The 23999-nt window shown below is 41.2% G+C and overlaps 1 protein-coding gene across 1 annotated transcript in view; it reads left to right on the forward strand.

The window, feature by feature from the left end:
- The window catches only part of calcr (calcitonin receptor), a 56592-nt gene that overhangs the window by 27149 nt on the left and 5444 nt on the right, over positions 1–23999 (forward strand). The window contains exons 11-14 of the mRNA XM_060942057.1: positions 9813–9873; positions 11524–11590; positions 16995–17213; positions 17307–17348. Coding sequence (XP_060798040.1) covers positions 9813–9873; positions 11524–11590; positions 16995–17213; positions 17307–17348 — 389 coding nt within the window. The remainder of the gene's footprint in view (positions 1–9812; positions 9874–11523; positions 11591–16994; positions 17214–17306; positions 17349–23999) is intronic.

Consider the following 23999-nt stretch of genomic DNA (forward strand, 5'->3'; position numbering starts at 1 on the left):
ATCATTTTGAAGCTAAAAGATTTCTCTATCTAGTGATCCCATTTATATATGTTGTCAAAATATATTGTATTTTATGCCAAAGAATACATCCAATGGTGGAATGGCACTTTAAATGCAATGAAACGAGGTTTGGCAGCCAGCCTTGAAAGTGGCTCGAATGAGACTGGATAGTGACGTGTAACCCACAGTACAGAAATGCACTCTTTCAATTCAATTCAATTCAATTCAATTCAATTCAATTCAATTCAATTCAAAACACTTTATTTGTCCCCTAGGCTCTTTTGCACAGCTTTGGTCACAAAAGAATTCAGTATGCCACAGTGAAACAATTTCATTCACATTTTTAATTAGCTTTAAAGGCCAAATTAAATAAGTGAGTGAGGGACAATTTTGGAAGTGACTAAGAAAGGAATTTTAAAAAAAACCAATCTCTTACAGAACTACAGTTGATAGAAAGTGATAATAAAGAAATAACATTCTATATCACTGAAAGGAAATAAAAACGCTTTTCCCAGGATCGTCTTAATGTGCAGTTGACACTAGAATTGGATTCATCCAGTTTAAAATATTTCAGACTAGCAATGTACATTTAGCTTGCTTTTATTACCTTCTGTCTCACTGCTTTTTCTTCCACTGCTCTGACTAGTCAAAATCCCCACAGTAGCAACTAGAGAATGTATTAGTCAACTACTCTATACAAACCCTGTCCAGATACTCATCCAGCTGTTTATTGTACTGCTGAGCACAGTGCTACAAGCCAGACGTGGATAAGGGCCTATTTTTATAATGTCCCCTCAATACTATATCTGTATAGTTACACACAAGACATACAGACAACTATAATATCCTTGAGGATATCTGCATTGTCATTGATTGATATCTTAGAAATACATATCTATCAGCTTGTATATTTAACCGTTATTCCACGAAATCAAGTTGTACATGAGCTGATAGCCAGGTTGGCTATAAACAATGTACGACAAGATTGAGGGGAATAACTGTTTTTCTATCCACATTCACTGGATTTTGAGAAACAGAGCAATTTTATCTTTTGCAAATTCAATAAATAAAAATGTAATACAAAACATCCGACAAAATCATTTCCACTTAGAATCTAAACAAACTGGTGAAATGACAGTAACAATTTGTGAAAAATGCTATAATAATATCCATCCATTATCCATAACCGCTTATCCTGTACAGGGTCGCAGGCAAGCTGGAGCCTATCCCAGCTGACTATGGGCGAGAGACAAGTCGCCAGGTCATCATAGGGCTGACACATAGAGACAAACAACCAATCACGTTCACACCTACGGTCAATTTAGAGTCACCAGTTAACCTAACCTGCATGTCTTTGGACTGTGGGGGAAACCGGAGCACCCGGAGGAAACCCACGCAGTCAACATGCAAACTCCATACAGAAAGGCCCCTGTCGGCCGCTGGGCTCGAACCCAGAACCTTCTTGCTGTGAGGCGATAGTGCTAACCACTACACCACCGTGCCGTTGCTATAATAATAATTCTTGAAAAATAAAAAAAAGATATGTTCTTACCATCAAATACTTTAATTCCATATTTTGTTGTTTTTTTGTATTTTTGGTTTGGTTATTTTTTTGAGTAGATTTTTTTTTAAATTTCATCCTCGGTAGATTCAGCAACATGCTCTGCCATTTTGTTTTTCTCTACTCATGGTATATGAGTGTCAGAGCGCAGGCACTTAAGGATGTATGTGCAGGGGAGAGCCGGGAGCAAACTGGTGTCAAAGCCAAATCGTGAGACAGGAAGCATAGTCAGAAAGCAGGCAAGGGTCAGTCTATCAGTAAACAGAGCAATAAAGGCAAGACAGGTAACATAAACGAAGAGATAAAGCAAGGGTCAGAAATACGAGAGGCAGCCCAGCAGTAAACAAAAGGCTTGGTATGGACTGGAGAAACACAGAACAATACTTCGCACTGAGGGTGTGCTTAAGTAGCATGACTGATGAGTAGTGAATGAATGAGAGCTGACATCAATAAGCCGGTTACAGGGGGCGCTGTGCTTTTTGGGAGTTGTAGTTCTGAGTGTCCATGTTTGTAGTCTGGCTAGTGCTGTCATTCTCAATGGCTTTACTGACAATGAGCTGATATCCTAGTAGTAGATTAGCCAATCAGAGCACGCGATTGCTCATATCCAGTGAATGTGGATCGAATCTTCTTCTTCTTCTTCTTTTGGCTGCTCCCGATTAGGGGTCGCCACAGCGGATCTTTCATTTTCATTGCTCCCTGTCTTCCGCATCCTTCTCTACCACACCTGCCACTTTCATGTCCTCTCTCACCACATCCATGTATCTCCTCTTTGGCCTTCCTCGTTTTCATTTGCCTGGCAGCTCCATCCTCAACATTCTCCTTCCAACATGCTCTGCATCTCTTCTCAGGATGTGCCCATACCATCTCAGTCTCATCTCATCTCATCATCTCTAGCCGCTTTATCCTTCTACAGGGTCGCAGGCAAGCTGGAGCCTATCCCAGCTGACTATGGGCGAAAGGCGGGGTACACCCTGGACAAGTCGCCAGGTCATCACAGGGCTGACACATAGACACAGACAACCATTCACACTCACATTCACACCTACGGTCAATTTAAAGTCACCAGTTAACCTAACCTGCATGTCTTTGGACTGTGGGGGAAACCGGAGCACCCGGAGGAAACCCACGTGGACACGGGGAGAACATGCAAACTCTGCACAGAAAGGCTCTCGCCGGCCACGGGGCTCGAACCTGGACCTTCTTGCTGTGAGGCGACAGCACTAACCACTACACCACCGTGCCGCCCAGTCTCATCTCTCTTAGCTTAATTCCCAAGCTCTCCACATGTGCGGTCCCTCTGATGTGCTCGTTCCTTATCCTGTCCAACCTCGTCACTCCCATCGCAAACTTTAACATCCTCAACTCCGCCACCTCCAACTTTGCCTCCTGTCTCTTCATTAAGGGTACTGTCTCCAATCCATACATCACAGCCACTGGGGGTGCATAAGCGTACTCTTGGTGCTGGTCCCAAGCCCAGAAAAATGGAGAGCGTTGCGTCAGGAAGGGCATCCGGCGTAAAACTGTGCCAAATCTAACATGCGGATTGAATGTGGATTGAATAATATATATTATTTGTAAGATTTTATAGTGTATATTGACAAGATTTTTATTTATATTAATATTTATTAGAGACAAAAACAATTTAAATTGGTTCAAGTATTGAGTGAGAACACTATAACCAGCAACTGCAAAATGCCTATACAATATAATCTTCTCAGGCAAACATCTACATCAAAGTAACGCACTTGTTTTCATCACTGACAGGCTCAGGATGTTATTATAAGTGTCTGACAACATGGAAAGAATCCCTGCAGAGATGTCAGTTTACCTCGATAACTAAAGAAACTATCAAAAACGACTGTTTCTACAGTTATTGTTTTACCTGTCTCTTCTTCCGGTGTCTGATACAGCGCCCCAAACAGTGCCTGTAGTCGATTATCACACGGAGCCTGTTTTCTGATGTTTACAAAAGGAGAAGAATTTCACATATAATTCTTGAAGTCTATTTCCAAAGTAGCGCCTGAATATTTAGCTCATTATGACAATCTGAATGAGTGGCTGACAACATGGAAAGGATCCCTTTTGTAAACATCAGTAAACAGCCCCCATGTAATAATTGACTGCAGGCACTGAATGGGGCACTGCATCAGAGACCAGAAGAAGAGAAAGGTAAAACAATGACTGCTGGGTAGAGTGTTCTAACTCAACACTGGACTCATTTCAATAGTTTTTGTCCCTAGTAAATATTTGGACCCCAAGAGATGGGAAAACAGGGCCCAGGTTAAGCAATCCCAGAGCTTTCCTTTAAAGTATGTCTATTCCTAGCCCTGCGATGATCTGGCGACTTGTCCAGGGTGTACCCCGCCTCTCGCCTATAGTCAGCTAGGATAGGCTCCAGCTTGCCTGTGACCCTGTAGGACAGGATAAGCAGCTACAGATAATGGATGGATGGATGGATGGATGGATGGATGGATGGATGGATGGATGGATGGATGGATGGATGGATGGATGGATGGATGGATGGATGGATGGATGTCTATTCCTAGCCCTGCGATGATCTGGCGACTTGTCCAGGGTGTACCCCACCTCTCACCCATAGTCAGCTGGGATAGGCTCCAGCTTGCCTGCAAACCTGCAAAGGCTTAGCGGTTACGGATAATGGATGGATGGCTGTATATTCCTGCACGTGATTTTTTTGAAACATGCTAACTTAAACATTCAACTTAGACTTAAACATTAAGCTGTATTAATGTCTCCATTTGACACGACCTACATTTTATAATTTTTCATAATTTTTGGCCACAACAACATCTGATGGGTTTTCCCAAACCACCAGACCATATAGACAAGAAGCAAGAAGACAGGAAGCCTTTATTTATCACACGTACCCTGTGCACAGACTTAAACACAGTGAAATGTTTCTTCTGCATTTAACCCATCTGAAGCAGTGAACACACACATGCACACACAAGTGAGCAATGAGCACACAGACATACCCAGAGCAGTGGGCAGCTATACTACAGCGCCTGGGGAGCAGTTAGGGGTTAGGTACCTTGCTCAAGGGCACTTCAGCTCAACCTTCAGGCCATGGCTGCCCCGTGTTAACCTAACTGCATGTCTTTGGATGAAATATACATGTATAACAAGTTACATTTTATAATATGTGAACAGTTTGTGCAGAGTAAGCCTGTAAAATACCTTTAAATTGCATTCAAATTTCAGTTAATTAAAATATTTAGTATTCGAATGCATTCAGATATTAATTAGCCTTAAAATTACTGTCAATCTATACCAACACCAGCTGAGGTAGAACAATGGTTGTTAGTGGAGTTGTATACTAACTTCTGTTGTTGACTTTTTTTTTAAACAAGCCCTGTCATCACTTCAATAGTCAGACCAGAAGATAAATGAAATTACTGATAAAAAAACTAACCTTTCTGAAGGACAGAACTGGCTTCAGCTAAATAACTGATATAAATGCACGCTGTTAGATAAGACACAACAAAGGATCTACTACAGAAGCCGAGCTGGTTCATTTAAAAAAAAAAATGAACTATGGCCAATGTTTTCATATGTTTATTGACTTTGCTACATTTTTTTTTTTAATGCTTGGTTCAGTCTGTTGAAATACTTTTCTGGGTCTGTATCCATACTGCATTCCTCCCTGGACTGCAGGATCAAACTCACATCATTCACATAGACAACGGCAACATTTAAACCATCCTCTGAAGTATAAACGTGTGATTACAGTGTTCTTTTTCTTTGTTTGAATTGCTGGTGTCTCACTGGGTTTTGGTATGTCGAGGGCCAAGTACAACACTTCACACATCATGTGAGGCTGTAGCAACACATGCCACAAAACACAGAACATGTCTATATGCACTTCCACCTAACTCTGATCTATTAGAGAGTTTTAAGAATAAAAAAGTGGTGGTTGGATTTAATGTGAGAAAATATACAAACACTAGCACCACCCTCCATATTAAAAGAGAACTGAAATCATTTTAAACTTGCTTTATTTCTTAATTAACATGTTATTCTATAGACCCCTTCGCATGTTTGTACTGTAAACAAACCGACCGTTGCCAGGATGCGCGCGCAGCCTGGACCCAGAAACAATGGCGCTGCCCATAGACCGGCATTATGAGCTGTCAGATTATGCCAAACAATTGTCGTTACAAGATCGAGAATGCTACATAAATAAGTTAACTCTAACAAGTGGACATCGCCTACCGGATCCGTATTTAATTAAAGAGTGGACGGACGATGTTAGTAAGTTCCCTGGTATACAATGGCCAGATATATACTCGTACCTTATTGACAAGACTTCAGTGTACACCCACGAAAAACTTCGTGCCTACAAGTCTTTAGACGCATATGATTATGTTATGTGCGGGCATGTACAACTTGATTAACAATGGGACATTCATATTCATTTTGTTTTAATCAAATTATGCCAGTGATGTGATGGCAATGTGGCTTTAGCTACAACAGCAAATACCAACACTAAACAGCAATTTGCAGGAGGGAATGGCATGAAAGGAATGATAGTGTAAAGAGTGCAGCTAAGAGAAATCAGAGCTGTGTAAAAAGCGAGAGGCAGAGAGCAGAAATGAAACTGAACGGGGCGGGAGCTAGGTTAGCGCAGTCAACGTAAGTTGGCATTTAGAGTGAGGGCACACAATTTTACCTTTCCATCCTTGCTTTAAAATTGTGATTTTCGGCATACACAAATAATGATGGCACAAAATCTGGACTGCTTGAGTCAAGCGAGACCTCTCCTACAAACAAAATTGCATGCAAAGCTAAGTTAACATGCTAACAATATTCATTACATTGTGTAACTATGACCCAGCTAATCAGACAAACGTTACCAAAGTATTTTGCTACATCAATAAACGAAGACTAGAAAGAATAAAAAAGAAAAATTTAATAAATAGCCTGATCTTACCTGTGATGAAGTGGGCGCTGCAAACCCGCACATTTTTGATGGTGCTTTCATCCCAGTCTACACGTTTGATGGCTTGTAGTCATAGACGTCGGCGATTTTTTTGGAATGGGTGAGATCCTGCTGGAATTCTGAACATTTTAACCCCATCACTGCTACGATTCTGACACCCGACAACACAACAGCTAGGCATTTCTGAGTCTTTTTTGGGTCCAGGCTATGCGCGCAATTTCCGCTTACGTATGAATGACATTTACTGCGAAGGGGTCTATTACGTTTTCGGTTTTAGTAACCTTATATCGTGACTCGTATTGGCAACTAATTACAATTAAATATTATACTTATCGGCCTATTCAGGTTTTAGCCATGTTGAATTTAGTTTGTTTGGTCCACGACAGGCGTCGCTTATCCGCACGATCTTCATGAGACTTGTGTGAGACTTTGAAACATGAAGTGTCAGCCAGGTGTCAGTTGAAAACTGTTTTCCAAACTAAATATTGCACAAAAACGAGTTTAAATGATGATTACTGCCTACTTTTTTCAAACTTTCCTGATTGATATCAAAACAAACAAAACTTTCGGCTTGATTACATCAGCATTCGAAAGAGGGCATGGGCGTCTTTTGACAACGTTGGCAGATGTTGGTCACTTTGATTTCCGCTGTACGTTTTACTTCCGTCCTACAATGTCTTGCACAGGTCTCAACGAATCTCATTTATGGCCACTGCTTTGACATATGGACTGATATATTACATAGCATATTTCAAACACTCGTAACTTGCTTATAGCAGTGACAAAATAGCTGTCAAAAATGCATTCCTATATTTAATAAAATGAGAAATAGAATTTTGATGATAAAAAAATTTGCCTTCAGTTCCCCTTTAAACTTCATAACATGTTACACAAATTGTGTCATCTGGATTGCTGTATAGCCATACAAGAGTGAAATCATGCTGTTCACATGTTTTTATTTCTGCAAAATCAACATTCAGTGATCTAGCGTTGCAATATGTTATAACACTGAAAGTGGGAAGACTTTTGGTTGTTAACGGGAAAGCTTGAGCTCCCACAGTGGCCTTGAGGTTATGTCAGATGTTGCTGTATAATTTATTTCATTAGCCATTTCATAAAAGTGTCATCCTCTGTATCTCACCACGAGAACATTGGGGCATTCTGCAAACCTTGATAAATTAGCTAATCCACAGGCAGGACATATTGTGCATTTGTAAATGGGCCATCTCCATTGGTGGGCTTAATTCATCCTGGTTGACCCATTGCATTGTCACTTGCATTGTTATTATGACAACTTATTGGAAAGCTGGCGCATTTCAGCCGCTCTGGATGTTAAAGGAGCCAAGAGACTGCGGCAGCACTGATCAAGTGGCCTGTACAGACACGTGAATAGACAAAATTTATGAAAGATGGTGCAATATATTTGGACAGTATTTGACATTGTTCCCTAAGGGGATGGATGGCAGATGTGGATTATTTGCAGTCAGAGAATCTCTGGGCTTTTTATGCTGGTCTGTTTCAAAGGGTTCTGTCTATGCTAATATCGGTAACACTTTACTGTAAGGTCCACAAATAAGTAATATATTGATACTTAACTAAAGATTTCATTATGATAAATTAATACTGTACATGCACTAATCTTTTGCGCATTTGAAAATAATGAAGCTTACACATTAACAGCGTTTGGGTTATATTTGACTAGGCATTAATAATGGTAATAACTAAGTACTGTATTAACATCTTGTTAACTCATTCTGTTAATTATTATCATTTACATTAGTAGCATTAATTTCCCTTATGTACACAATTAAAGCAAGCTAGACTATTCAAGTAAACTCAGAGTTTTAGTTTAACACTGGAAATGCTGTACAACAAAAATATGAAAGGATCTCAAGCATTATAATTACATTATAATCTGGATTAACTGACTGTAGCAGCGGGGGCGTGGCCAATCTGAATGGAGGGCGGGGCCAGGGAAGGTGAGTGGCAAAGTCATTACACCTGTTGGCACTGCTCCATCCACTGGACTGGATCTGGTGCTCCCTTTTTAGTGAGATCAGTCAGCGGGCTGGTGAGGTCCAAATAGTTAGGTATGAACTTGTGATAGTAGCTAGCCAGCCCACTGACTGATCTCACTAAAAAGGGAGCACCAAATCCGGTCCAGTGGGCAGAGCAGTGCAAACAGGTGTAATGACTTTGCCACTCACCTTCCCTGGCCCTGCCCTCCATTCACAAACTGATGCTTGACCACGCCCCCACTGGCACATACCCCCACCGCCCGACTCAGGCCAGGGAGCCATATGGCCTGCAGCGGTCTCCCTACCTGATGAGACAGAAAGTCCGCCACTCACCTTCCCTGGCCCTGCCCTCCATTCACAAACTGATGCTTGACCACGCCCCCACTGGCACATACCCCCACCGCCCGACTCAGGCCAGGGAGCCATATGGCCTGCAGCGGTCTCCCTACCTGATGAGACAGAAAGTCCGCCACTCACCTTCCCTGGCCCTGCCCTCCATTCACAAACTGATGCTTGACCACGCCCCCACTGGCACATACCCCCACCGCCTGACTCAGGCCAGGGAGCCATATGGCCTGCAGCGGTCTCCCTACCTGATGAGACAGAAAGTCCGCCACTCACCTTCCCTGGCCCCGCCCTCCATACACAAACCGACGCTTGACCACGCCCCTGCTGCCACACCGACATTGTTTGTAAACACCTTTTGTTCTATAAATCCTTATTAATACAACAAGTCATGATAATAATAAACAGAATATGTTAACAAAATATTAATACTTAACTGTTACCATTATTAATTGCTATTTAGGCTGTTAATGTGTGTGAATTCGCTAAGGATCAGTGTGTGTATTATTTCAAGATTATGAAAGCAGTATTAAGATATTAATATCCAGAAAGAAGTAATATATTACCTATTTGTGGACCTTATAGCAATGTGTTTCCCTAACATTAATTAAAAATTACAAAAATAAAATGTATTATGCTATCATTTATTGATTATGCATCATAGATAATTGTTCATTTTATTCCATTGTGTTATTGGCACATGATTAGCTTTTGTTGGAGTCTGTAATTCTATCCACTTAGTCTCCTCTTTCATACAATTTATAATATTAGGTGTTTGAGATATTTATTCTAAAACTACAGTATATATTGTGAAGAGAAGAATTATTTGTTATTAACCACACTGACAGCTCTTTGTGTTCTTGAAAAATGGGGCTTTTTCTTGATATACACACAGTGTAGACACCATGTCTGTGCTATTTTAAAGGTTTTCCCCTGGTGCCTGCCTCTATCCATGCAGTAGCAAGAAAAAAGTATTTTGACGACAAGTGAGTAATGATTTTTTTTTTTTTTTTTTTACCCTTGTGCTTTAAATACGGAGTAGATTCTGGGCTCAGTGGACACACATTTTCCTCTGAAAGTACTGGAATAGCAAAGCCAATTCTTGGACAAAAGATGAATATGAGATGGTAGATCATAATTTCAGCTTTCATTTCCTAATATTTACATGTTAGAACTGTTAAACAACTTAGGATATTGCATTTTTGGTGTCAGACCAACCTATATTTAGAAAAGGAAAAATAATAGGAAAGTAATAACTGCATAAAGCCAGTGACCCGCTGACATCACCAAAGTCCTGTATTCTTCTTTTGTGATGCTTGTCCAGGCTTGTTCCACAGCTTCTCTCAGTTCTTGTTTGATTTGCGGTTTCTCCCTTCAGTCTCCTCTTTAAGTGGTGAAATGTTTGCTCAATTGGGTTCAAGTCTGATGATTGATTTGGCCTTGGTCTTAGTCTCAAACTTTACACCCCCCCTCCCCCCAATGAAGTCAGGCAGTGTGTTTTGGGTCATTGTCTTGAAGTTCCACCCAATTAGATTGGATGCATTTCTCTGTAAATTAGCAGACAGAATGCTTCTGTAGACTTCTGAATTCATTCTGCTGCTACCATCATGATTTACATCATCAATAAAGATTAGTGACCCTGTTCCAGAAGTCGTCATGCAAGCCCAAATCATGATACTACCTCCACTGTGCATGACCGATGAGCTTGTGTGTTTTGGATCATGAGCAGACCATTTATTTCTCCACAGTTTGAACTTTCCATCTCTTTGGTAGAGGTTAATCTCAGTTCCAGAACTTTTGTGGCTCAGCTTTTTATTTCTTCATGAATTCCGATCTGATCTTCCTATTCTATTGCTGATGAGTGCTTTGCATTTTGTGGTATGGCCTCTATATTTCTGCTCTCTAAGACTTTTTCAAACTGGTTTCTTCAAAGATTGTGATACCTTCACCCCTGCTCTGTGGAGGTTGTTGTTGTTGATGTCACAGACTGTTGTTTTTTGGATTTTTTTTTTCACAGCTCTCACAATTTTTGACAACCTTAACTGCTGGGTTTTTTTTTCCCCTGAGGTGACCTGTTTGATGTCTGCTTGTTAGTACACCACTGGTTTCTTTCTTTTTCAGGACATTCAGAATTGTTGTGTTGGCTATGTCCAGTGTTTGTGCAATGACTCTGATCAATTTTCCCTCTTTTCTCCGCTTCAAAATGGCTTGCCTTTCTCTCATTGGCCTTCATATTGGTTTGACAACAAATGTAGTCTTCACAGGTGAAACCCAGGGTTCAAACCAAGAATCAACATTCAGAGCTATTCATTGTTTAAACAGGTCACTCTAACAGGGCACACCTGGACAACAAGAAATACCTGTCAGTAACATATTCCAATATTTTTGATCATTTGAAAATTGGCTGGGTACAAATAAAAGGTACCATGTTCTAAGTTGTTTAACACATCTAGGTATAAATATCAGGAAATTAAACTGAAATTCTGATCTATCATCTCATATTCATCTTGTGGTCTCAAACCCAAATGTCTTCTGTGTGTATAGCAAAAACTAAAGAATTGGTCTTGGCGTTCCAGTACTTTTGGAGGGGACTGTGAGCTTTATGGGACACAAGCTGTATCATCTTTTTCCACCAGTTGCTGGATGAGTGTGGAGACCCATCTACTGTACGTGGTTCATGGACCTATTATGGCAGCTTTATTAGTGAGTCTTCAACTTAAATACCATGTCATTTTCTCCATTTATGCATTTTGTTTTGCTGCTACTGAATCTGCACCTCAGAAAATGCCATCTTAACATCTTGCAATTGAAGCTATCTTCAGTATTGTATTTCCTATCATACAGTTTCAGTAAATTAATGGTAAGACTATTAAACCTATTTCTAGTCATATTTACTGATTTTAAGCTTTAAATTGTCTTGTATTAAAGTTGCAGATAGTTTTGCTTCGTTGTTTAAATGAATGCTTAAAATTAGTAAAATTATCTGGCAATAAAACAAGATTATATCAAGCTTGAAATTAAGTTTAAAAATCTAGAAATATGGTCTGTTTACTAATTTTATATTTGGTTTATTGTAATCTTATACAGTATTAGGAAATATTGAATATATTTGGGGGTGGCATGGTGGTGTAGCGGTTAACACTGTCCCCTCACAGCAAGAAGGTCCTGGGTTCGAGCCCAGTGGCCGATGAGGGCCTTTCTGTGTGGAGTTTGCATGTTCTCCCTGTGTCTGCGTGGGTTTCCTCCAGGTGCTCCGGTTTCCCCCACAGTCCAAAGACATGCAGGTTAGGTTAATTGGTGGCTCTAACCGTAGGTGTGAATGTGAGTGTGAATGGCTGTTTGTCGCCCTGCAATGACCTGGCGACTTGTCCAGGGTGTACCCCGCCTCTCACCCATAGTCAGCTGGGATAGGCTCCAGCTTGCCTGTGACTCTACACAGGATAAGTGGCTATAGATAATGGATGGATGGATATATTTGACTATTTTCAAGATGTTTTCAGTTGCTAAGATTCTGTTTTTGCAGTGTGTGGTTTAATAATAATATTTTGCAATGTGTGGTTTAATAATAATGCTTGCAGTATGTGGTTGCAAAAATAAGAATGACATGCTTGCAGATAGGTTGATTTATCTCTTAGAAATGTTAAATTGTTGACATCTGTTGTCAATGGCAAAAATATATGCATAAAAATTCATTACACTCGAACAAAACTACTTGCCTATTTCCAAAAGAACACAGTGAATAATTTATGCTTTTGTGACTTGTAGTTCAGGATTGTTAACTATGACAATCATATGAATTGTGTGCTACTAGAATATCCATCATCTAGATCACTTATCCGTCAGGGTCACAGGGGACGCTGGAGCTAATGTCTGTTGTTAAAAGAGCTATACAAATAAACTTGACTTGACTTAATGGATTTAATGGAACCAATCCCAATTGACTTGTGGCAGGAGGTGGGGTACACCCTAGGCAGGTCACAAATCTATCACAGGGCTAACACAGAGACAACCATTCCCAGTAGCCAGTTGACCTAATCCATATCCACAGTCTTTAGACTGTGGAAGGAAATCCATGCAGGAACATGGAGGACATGCAAACACCACACAGAAAGCCCCTAGTCAGCCGTGAGGTTGGACCCCAGAATCTTCTTGCCATGAGGCAAGCGTGCTAAGCACTGCGCCACCATGATGCCCCTAATAAAATATTTTAGCCCAAAGCCTGATTGCCTCTGCCAAGCTTTGTTAAGGTTTGTCTGTAGATGGATCTTTCAACAAACATGCATTTAAATCAACACCGAAATAATGCAGTAACACAAAATCAGTGTTTTACAATGATCATCTTAGTCTGAATCAAGGAAGGCAGTCTAATAGCATATAAAAGCTTACTATTTTTTTTCCAGCCACTGGGGGTGCATAAGCGTACTCTTGGTGCTGGTCCCAAGCCCGGATAAATTGGAGAGGGTTGCGTCAGGAAGGGCATCCGGCATAAAACTGTGCCAAATCTAACATGCAGAATGAAAAGAGAAATACCATACTGGATCGGTCGGGGCCCGGGTTAACAATGACCGCCTCTGGTACTGTTGGTCAACAGGGTGCCGGTGGAAAGTGTGCTACTGTTGCGCCAAAACGGAGAAGGAGAAAGGGGGGGGAGGCATGTTAGGAGAGAGCGTGAAAGATGGAAGGGAAGGAGCTTAGAATTGAGGGTAGAGACACTGAATGTGGGAACATTGACTGGCAGAGCAAGAGAGTTAGCAGGTCTGATGGAAAGAAGGAAGTTGGACATTTTGTGTGTGCAGGAGATGAGGTGGAAAGGAAGCAAGGCCAAGAACATTGGAGATGGATGCAAGTTGTTTTATTATGGAGTGGATGGAAAGAGAAATGGTGTTGGTATTGTTTTGAGGGGAGAGTTGGTCAACAGTGTGATTGATGTGAAGAGGGTGTCAGATAGAGTGATAGGCATGAAGTTGGAGATTCAAGGAGTGGTAATCAATGTTGTGTGTGCGTACGCCCCACAGGTTCGATGTGAGAATGAAGAGAAAGAGTCTTTCTGGGAAAAGATGGATGAAGTGGTAGAAAGTATACCAAGGGAGGAGCACGTGCTGATAGGAGCAGATTTCAACGGACATGTTGGCGAGGGAAACAGAGGAGATGAGGACATGATGGGCAGATATGGTGTAAGAGAGAGAAATGTGGAAGGCCAAATGGTGGTTGATTTTTCAAAGAGGATGAATTTGGCAATAGTCAGTACATACTTTGAGAAGAAAGAACAGCACAGGGTGATGTTTAAGAGTGGAGAAAGATCTACACAGGTGGACTACATACTCTGCAGAAGGGGTAACCTGAAGGAGATTGGAGACTGTAAAGTGATGGCAGGGGAGAGTGTAGCTAGACAACATCAAATGGTCGTGTGCAGAATGAGCTTGAAAGTGAAAAAGAGGAAGCGTGAAATAGTGGAGCCGAAGATTAAGTGGTGGAAACTAAAAGAGGTTGAACATCAGAAGGAGTTTAGGGAAGAAATGAGACGAGCATTGAGTGGTCATGGAAGTCTGACGGAAGATTGGAATACTACTGCTGTACTAGTAAGAGAGGCAGCAAGGAAGGTGCTAGGGTGGTCATCGGGAAGGAGGAAGGAAGACAAGGAGACATGGTGGTGGAACAAAGAAGTGCAGGAAATTATAAAAGAGAAGAGGCTAGCAAAGAAGAATTGGGACGAGCAGAGAGACGAGGAAAGCAGGCGGTTATACAGAGAGACAAGACAGAAGGCAAAAAGAGCTGTAGCGAAGGCGAAAGCAGATGCATACCAGGAGTTGTACAAAAGACTGGAGACCAAAGAAGGAGAGAAAGACCTGTACAGACTAGCTAGGCAAAGAAACAGGGAAGCGAGGGATGTACAGCAGGTAAGAGTGATGAAAGATGTAAATGGAAATGTGCTGACAAACAAAGAGAGTGTATTAAGAAGGTGGAAAGAGTACTTTGAGGATTTATTAAATGAGGAGAATCCAAGAGAGAAAAGGTCAGATTGATTGGAGACAGCAAATCAGGAAGCAGAGTTGGTTAGTAAGGATGAGGTGAGGGCAGCCATGAAAAGAATGAAGACTGGGAAAGCAGTCGGACTGGATGGTATCCCGATTGAGGCTTGGAGATGTTTGGGTGAGATGGCTGTGGAGTTCCTAACGAGATTGTTTAATAAGATCCTAGAGAATGAGAAAATGCCAAATGAATGGAGAGTGTGCTAGTCCCAATATACAAGAAGAAGGGAGATGTACAGAGCTGCAGTAATTACAGAGGAATAAAATTGATGAGCCACACCATGAAGCTATGGGAAAGGGTATTGGAGATGAGATTGAGAAGAGAGGTACCGTAGCAATCTGTGAACAGCAGTACGGGTTTATGCCAAGGAAGAGCATGTCGGATGCAATTTTTTTTCTAAGAATGTTAATGGAGAAGTACAGAGAAGGCCAGAGAAAGCTACATTGTGTGTTTGTAGACCTGGAAAAGGCATACGATAGAGTGCCGAGAGATGAGTTATGGTATTGTATGAGAAAGAGTGGAGTGAATGAGAAGTATATTAGAGTGGTGCAAGACATGTATGAGAACAGTGAAACAGCAGTGAGGTATGCAGTTGGAATGGCTGAATGGTTCAAGGTGAAGGTGGGACTCCATCAAGGATCTGCTTTGAGTCCTTTTTTGTTTGCCGTAGTGATGGATAGCTTGACGGACGAAGTGAGGCAAGAGTCACCATGGAACATGATGTTTGCAGATGATATTCTGATATGTGGTGAAAGTAGAAAAGAGGTTGAGTTGGGTTTGGAAAGGTGGAGGTATGCATTGGAACAAAGAGGAATGAAGGTGAGCAGTAGCAAAACAGAATACATGTGCAGCAATGAGAATGGGGATGAGAGTGTAGTGAAGATGCAAGGAGCAGATGTAAAGAAAGTTGGTGAATTCAAGTACCTGGGGTCAACTGTGCAGGAAAATGGGGGCTGCGATAGTGAGGTGAGAAAGAGAGTTAGGCAGGGTGGAGCAGTTGGAGAAGGATTTCGGGAGTCATTTGTGATAGGAAAGTCCCAGAAAAAGTGAAAGGTAAGATGTATAAGACAGTAGTGAGACCAGCTGTGATGTCTGGATTGGAGACCGTACCCTTAACGAAGAGCCAGGAGGCAAAGTTGGAGGTGGCGGAGTTGAGGATGTTAAGGTTTGCGATGGGAGGTTGGACAGGATAAGGAACGAGCACATCAGAGGGACAGCACATGTAGAGAGCTTGGGAATTAAGCTAAGAGACATGAGACTGAGATGGTATGGGCGCATCCTGAGAAGAGATGTAGAGCATGTTGGAAGGAGAATGTTGAGGATGGAGCTGCCAGGCAAACGAAAACGAGGAAGGCCAAAGAGGAGATACATGGATGTGGTGAGAGAGGACATGAAAGTGGCAGGTGTGGTAGAGAAGGATGCGGAAGACAGGGAGCAACGGAGACGAAAGATCCGCTGTGGCGACCCCTAATCGGGAGCAGGCAAAAGAAGAAGAAGATGATCTTAGTCTGAATCAAGGAAGGCAGTCTAATAGCATATAAAAGCTTACTATTTTTTTTTTCCATGAAGGAGAATTCAAGGTCATCTCCAAGTGTCTGGAATGTTGTTAGACATTAAATCAAGAGACTCAGCGTTGCTATTCTCTTTAGGGGAGAAACTATCTATCACTAAACATTAATAATAGGGATGGCAATAAATTTTCTCTTTAGCGAAAAGGACACTACTTAAGAGAACGTATTAGGTCTGAAATAAGATTATGTTAAATGAACAATCTAAAGTATCCTCACTTTTTAAAAAGTTGGTGTATTTTCCTTTACTCTTTTTTAACGAGGGATGCCAATAATTCTGGGGTGGATTATTTTGTTTCTGCTGAAGTTATCAATATTCATAACTCCCTGCTGTTTCACTAAAATCTTATCATCACTAAAATTGAATCGCTGCCGCAAGGATTTATTATTCACAGAGGGTGAAACTTTACAGCCATTCTGTGCACATTAAAATAAACAGAGCTTACTGTTAGAAATATTCCTTTAACAGTGAATATGAATGAATTTTCTGTCACCATTCTTCATCGTAGGTGAACCTATTCTTTCTGCTGAACATTGTGAGGGTTTTGGTGATGAAGCTGAAGGACACCCATCGCGCAGAGTCCAACATGTACATGAAAGCAGTACGAGCCACCCTCATTCTTGTGCCCTTGTTAGGAATCCAATTTGTTATATTTCCATGGAGGCCAGAAAACCGTTTGGCTGGAGAAGTATACGACTATATCATGCACATATTACTGCATTACCAGGTAAATGAGATAAATATGTTTGCCTGTGTTTTACTTTCTGGTTAGGTGGCAAAGACTTTAATTGCTTGCCTTCATTCTTTTTCCAAATTTAAGGGCTTGCTGGTGGCAACAATATTCTGCTTCTTCAACGGAGAGGTAAGCATTAGTGAAACACCCCACTCTGCTCTTATCTCTCGAGTGAATTGATTCTCGAGCTTTGCACAGCAAGCTGACGGTTATTTACAAAGCGTTATGATATGAAATCTCCTTCTTTTGGAAATCTGAATTTTCTAAACGAGTTTTGTGTGTACATAGAGAATAACAAACGATTCTGGAGTCTTTCAGTGTCTTTCTTTTAAAGGACGGAGTATGATGTAAATATTGTTCCTGCATAGTCACACAAGTATTCACTGAGTATTATGTGAATATTGTTAAAATAAATATCTCATCTCATCTCATTATCTGTAGCTGCTTTATCCTGTTCTACAGGGTCGCAGGTGAGCTGGAGCCTATCCCAGCTGACTACGGGCGAAAGGCGGGGTACACCCTGGACAAGTCGCCAGGTCATCACAGGGCTGACACATAGACACAGACAACCATTCACACTCACATTCACACCTACGGTCAATTTAGAGTCACCGGTTAACCTAACCTGCATGTCTTTGGACTGTGGGGGAAACCGGAGCACCCGGAGGAAACCCACGCAGACACGGGGAGAACATGCAAACTCCGCACAGAAAGGCCCTCGCCGGCCACGGGGTTAAAATAAATATAATAGATAAAATGGATAAAATATGACAACACAGGAAGTGTTCTCGCCTTGCTGCAACTGCGTCCTCGGCTCAGTCTTGAACTCCAGTTATTGTATCTCTGTGGGTTCCTCCAGGTTCTCTGATTTCCTCCTACAAAAATGCCTATAGGTGAAGTTGCTACAGTAAATTGTCTTTAGGTGTGTGTGTGTGTGTGTGTGTGTGTGTGTACGCGTTTTTGTATACTACTGAGGACCAAGTGTCAAGGTCAGGGTCTTTTTATTTGTCATTTCAACCATATGCAGTTGGTACAGTACACAGTTAAAATGAAACTACGTTTCTCCAGGACCATGGTGCTACATTAAACATCACCGGATTACAATCTACAATACAACATAAAGTGCAAGAGTGCAATGAGTGCAACACTGCAGACAATAAACGAGACAATAGACAGACAATAAACAACACAAACAACATGAAGTGCAGACACAAATAACAAAAGGTGCAGAGCTGAGTGTGTATATTGAGGTAGTATATGAAAAGGGAATAAATAAATAAATAAATAAATAAATAAATAAATGTAAACCTTGTGTGTGAGAGACACTGTAAACATTGTAAAGCAATAGTGCATTATTGTCCACTGTGCAAAGATTGCAGTGTGAGTGGTGTGTTCAACAGTCAGTGAGAATCAGCCCAGTCCCTCAGAGTTGAGGAGTCTGGTAGCATGTGGGAGGAAACTGTTACAGAGTCTGGCTGTGAAGGCCCGAATGCTTCGGTACCTTTTTCCAGACGGCAGGAGGGTGAAGAGATTGTGTGAGGGGTGAGTGGGGTCGGCCACGATGCTGGTGGCTTTCCGGATGCAGCGTGTGGTGTAAGTGTCCCCACAAGGATAGTAAAATCTGACAATTTCGACCTTGTGGGGACATTTGGATGGTCCCCATAAGGAAATTGCTGTTGTGTTTTTTAAACAAAAATTTTAAAAAAGAAAAGAAGAGCCAAAAAGTTTCCTTTTCATTACTGAGGTTAGGGTTAGGTTTAAGTGCAGGCACAACATTAATTAACTCCAATAATAATAATTATGTCAATGGAAGGTCCTCACAAGGATAGTGAGACAAACACGTGTGTGTGTGTGTGTGTGAGAGAGAGAGAGAGAGAGAGAGAGAGAGAGAGAGAGAGAGAGATGCCCTGGACTGGTGTCTCATCCAGGGTGAATTACCACCTCACACCCAACATTCTGTTGATCTCCTCAGCATCCAGCATGACCCTGACCAGAATAAAGCACCTGCTGAATAGCAATGAACAAATAAATAATGAACTATCCATCATGGAATAGAATAAGTAGTACTATAGAAAAACACACAAACATGTTGTAAGTGAAATTTTGACACTAGTGACAGTCGCATTATTTATAAATGAGGCATTTGTCAGAGTTTAAAACGTGTATATGCTTTTGACAAAATATTTTATTCTAGTACAAAATCCTGACTCAGAATTATTAACACAGGATGAGACTTTCTAAATATAAGGCATTGGTTTAGTTTAGCTGTCTAGTTCCCCAGTGGATCCATTATTAAGTGCATTTTATCTTCAGAGTGGTGCTTTTTTCTTTTTTTAATCTGTCATAAACAATGTCGGGCAGCACGGTGGTGTAGTGGTTAGCACTGTCACCTCACAACAAGAAGGTTCTGGGTTCGAGCCCAGTGGGCAACGAGGGCCTTTCTGTGCGGAGTTTGCATGTTCTCCCCGTGTCTGCGTGGGTTTCCTCCGGGTGCTCCGGTTTCCCCCACAGTCCAAAGACATGCAGGTTAGGTTAACTGGTGACTCTAAATTGACCGTAGGTGTGAATGTGAGTGTGAATGGTTGGTTGTCTCTATGTGTCAGCCCTGTGATGACCTGGCGACTTGTCCAGGGTGTACCCCGCCTTTCGCCCATAGTCGGCTGGGATAGGCTCCAGCTTGCCTGCGACCCTGTAGAACAGGATAAGCGGCTACAGATAATGGATGGATGGATGGATGGATGGATGGATGGATGGATGGATGGATGGATGGATGGATGGATGGATGGATGGATGGATGGATGGATAAACAATGCCGGATTCCTTTATAGAAATAAATAGTTATTACATTTTTCATTCAGAGAGAGAGAGAAAATAATAGTATTAACAGCAGTACTGATGACTGGAGCGTTTTTTTTTTTCAGCACTAAGCACATAAGTTAATATCATCTGTTGTACTGATATTTTCTATTTTAAATTGCAGGGTTTTTTAAATTGCACTGTGAATGTTTTTCTCGCATTGTGAAAAAAAGGTGCAGTATCTTCAAGTTATTTATAAAGAATTATTGTATAAATTTCTGAGGACGTCTTAGAAACCAGATATTACTGACTTTTGAAAAACAGCTTTTTTTTTCATATTATACTCTTAACTATTACAGTTCCAGACAGCAAAGATAATTGGTGTCTTTCATGCCATCCAGCCATCCATTATCCATAACCACTTATCCTGTGTAGGGTCGCAGGCAAGCTGGAGCCTATCCCAGCTGACTACAGTGGTGCTTGAAAGTTTGTGAACCCTTTAGAATTTTCTGTATCTCTGCATAAATATGACCTAAAACATCATCAGATTTTCACACAAGTCCTAAAAGTAGATAAAGAGAACCCAGTTAAACAAATGAGACAAAAATATTATACTTGGTCATTGATTTATTGAGGAAAATGATCCAATATTACATATCTGTGAGTTGCAAAAGTATGTGAACCTCTAGGATTAGCAGTTAATTTGAAGGTGAAATTAGAGTCAGGTGTTTTCAATCAATGGGATGACAATCAGGTGTGAGTGGGCACCCTGTTTTATTTAAAGAACAGGGATCTATCAAAGTCTGATCTTCACAACACATGTTTGTGGAAGTGTATCATGGCACGAACAAAGGAGATTTCTGAGGACCTCAGAAAAAGCGTTGTTGATGTTCATCAGGCTGGAAAAGGTTACAAAACCATCTCTAAAGAGTTTGGACTCCACCAATCCACAGTCAGACAGATTGTGTACAAATGGAGGAAATTCAAGACCATTGTTACCCTCCCCAGGAGTGGTCGACCAACAAAGATCACTCCAAGAGCAAGGCGTGTAATAGTTGGTGAGGTCACAAAGGACCCCACTTCTAAGCAACTGAAAGCCTCTCTCGCATTGGCAAATGTTAATGTTCATGAGTTCATCATCAGGAGAACACTGAACAACAATGGTGTGCATGGCAGGGTTGCAAGGAGAAAGCCACTGCTCTCCAAAAAAAACATTGCTGCTCATCTGCAGTTTGCTAAAGATCATGTGGACAAGCCAGAAGGCTATTGGAAAAATGTTTTGTGGACGGATGAAACGAAAATAGAACTTTTTGGTTTAAATGAGAAGCATTATGTTTGGAGAAAGGAAAACACTGCGTTCCAGCATAAGAACCTTATCCCATCTGTGAAACATGGTGGTGGTAGTATCATGGTTTGGGCCTGTTTTGCTGCATCTGGGCCAGGACAGCTTGCCATCATTGATGGAACAATGAATTCTGAATTATACCAGCAAATTCTAAGTGAAAATGTCAGGACATCTGTCCATGAACTGAATCTCAAGAGAAGGTGGGTCATGCAGCAAGACAACGACCCTAAGCACACAAGTTGTTCAACCAAAGAATGGTTAAAGAATAAAGTTAATGTTTTGGAATGGCCAAGTCAAAGTCCTGACCTTAATCCAATCAAAATGTTGTGGAAGGACCTGAAGCGAGCAGTTCATGTGAGGAAACCCACCAACATCCCAGAGTTGAAGCTGTTCTGTACGGAGGAATGGGCTAAAATTCCTCCAAGCCGGTGTGCAGGACTGATCAACAGTTACCGGAAACGTTTAGTTGCAGTTGTTGCTGCACAAGGGGGTCACACCAGATACTGAAAGCAAAGGTTCACATACTTTTGCCACTCACAGATATGAAATAATGGGTCATTTTCCTCAATAAATAAATGACCAAGTATGATATCTTTGTCTCATTTGTTTAACTGGGTTCTTGCGACCCCCAGTTCTTTTTAACTGGGGGTCGCACCTGGAGGATGCTCTGGACTCTTGCAGTGGTGCTTTTGTGGCTGGGGACTGCAGTTGACTTGCTGACTTTGTCACTATGGTTGTCATGAATGGTTTTGCCCTCGGGTTTCCATCGGTGGGGGGTTTATAGCATCAACAAAGCTGACTTTGTTAGGACTGTTAATATTATAGTCATGTTGTCTGTTGTTGCCCGGATGGGGATGAGTTCCCTTTTGAGTCTGGTTCCTCTCGAGGTTTCTTCCTCATGTTGTCTGAGGGAATTTTTCCTTGCCACCGCCACCACAGGCTTGCTCATTGGGGATAGATTAGGGATAAAATGAGCCCATATTTTAAGTCGTTCAAATTCTGTAAAGCTGCTTTGCGACAATGTTTATTGTTAAAAGTGCTGTACAAATAAACTTGACTTGACTTTATCTACTTTTAGGACTTGTGTGAAAATCTGATGACGTTTTAGGTCATATTTATGCAGAAATATAGAAAATTCTAAAGGGTTCGCAAACTTTCAAGCACCATTGTATGGGTGAAAGGCGGGGTACACCCTGGACAAGTCGCCAGGTCATCACAGGGCTGACACATAGAGACAAACAACCATTCACACTCACATTCACACCTACGGTCAATTTAGAGTCACCAGTTAACCTAACCTGCATGTCTTTGGACTGTGGGGGAAACCGGAGCACCCGGAGGAAACCCACGCGGACATGGGGAGAACATGCAAACTCCACACAGAAAGGCCCCCGTTGGCTACTCGGCTCGAACCCAGAACCTTCTTGCTGTGAGCCAACAGTGCTAACCACTACACCACCGTGCTGCCTAGTGTCTTTCAGTAATCTACTTACGGTATAAAGTACTGTATGGATTTGCTCCTGTTGCTATCACAGCCAAAAATAAATTTAACTTCGTGCTTCACATGACATTGTACGGTATGTAGTATTAGTGAATGTGTAAATGAAGTCCATAAAACAGGCAGCGCATTTTCATTTGAGCAGGAAGAATTGTCATGTTGAGTAACTGGCCTAGTATTTTCAGTTGAAGTTTGTGTGAATTTTTCAGTTTCCCCTCTTTAATAGCAAACACACTGACCCATACATCTATACAACAGGTCACATGTTCTTATAGTCCTGACAGAATGATGAATGACAAAAGCAGCCACTTTAGTCAGTTTTAGTGAAGCTCAAAGCAAAAATGTGTTTTAGGTGAAGTAAGCACCGCTGGGAAACATATATGACTTTAAAGCAAACAACCCTGTGCTATTTTTTTCACCAGGGTTCTTAATCTGAAATACTCACACACACACACACACACACACACACACACACACACACACACACACACACACACACACACACAAACTCAAGTCAATTTACTTATATATCACTTTTAACAACAGACACTGGTTGCAAAGCAACTTCACAAAAATAATAAAGACTTTAAACATATGACCTAATTTTATCCCTAATAAATTTATTTATCCCTGCTGAGTAAACCTGTGGCAACGGTGGCAAGGAAAAATTCCCTCAGACGACACGAGAGGAAGAAACCTTGAGAGGAACCAGACTCAAAAGGGAACCCATCCTCATCTGGGTGATAACAGATAGCGTGATTATAAATAATTTGATTCAATAACTGTGTCCTATATAGTCACAAAGTAAAACTGTGTAACCAGGAAATTAATTATAGTTTGAGCATGAAGTCTATTTTGTTGAAGTTATCAACTGTTCATTGATGAGGACCCTTTACTGATAATTAAATAATGCGATGTCTACATTTAAATCTATCCTTAACCTTCACTTCAGCAACCTAAAGGATACTTTTTGGCTCGTTTAGTTTTTGAAATAAAAGTTGCCTTTCATTCATTTACATTAAATACTGAGCAGACATTGGTCTGCTCATAAAACTACACGGAAAAAGAAATCTTAATATTCCAATCCATAAAAAGTTATGTGCAATAAAGCAGAATGACGCAGGAAAAAGTATTGAATGCA

This window comes from Neoarius graeffei, chromosome 16 (genome assembly GCF_027579695.1).
Source record: "Neoarius graeffei isolate fNeoGra1 chromosome 16, fNeoGra1.pri, whole genome shotgun sequence".
Classification (NCBI taxonomy): Eukaryota; Metazoa; Chordata; class Actinopteri; order Siluriformes; family Ariidae; genus Neoarius; species Neoarius graeffei.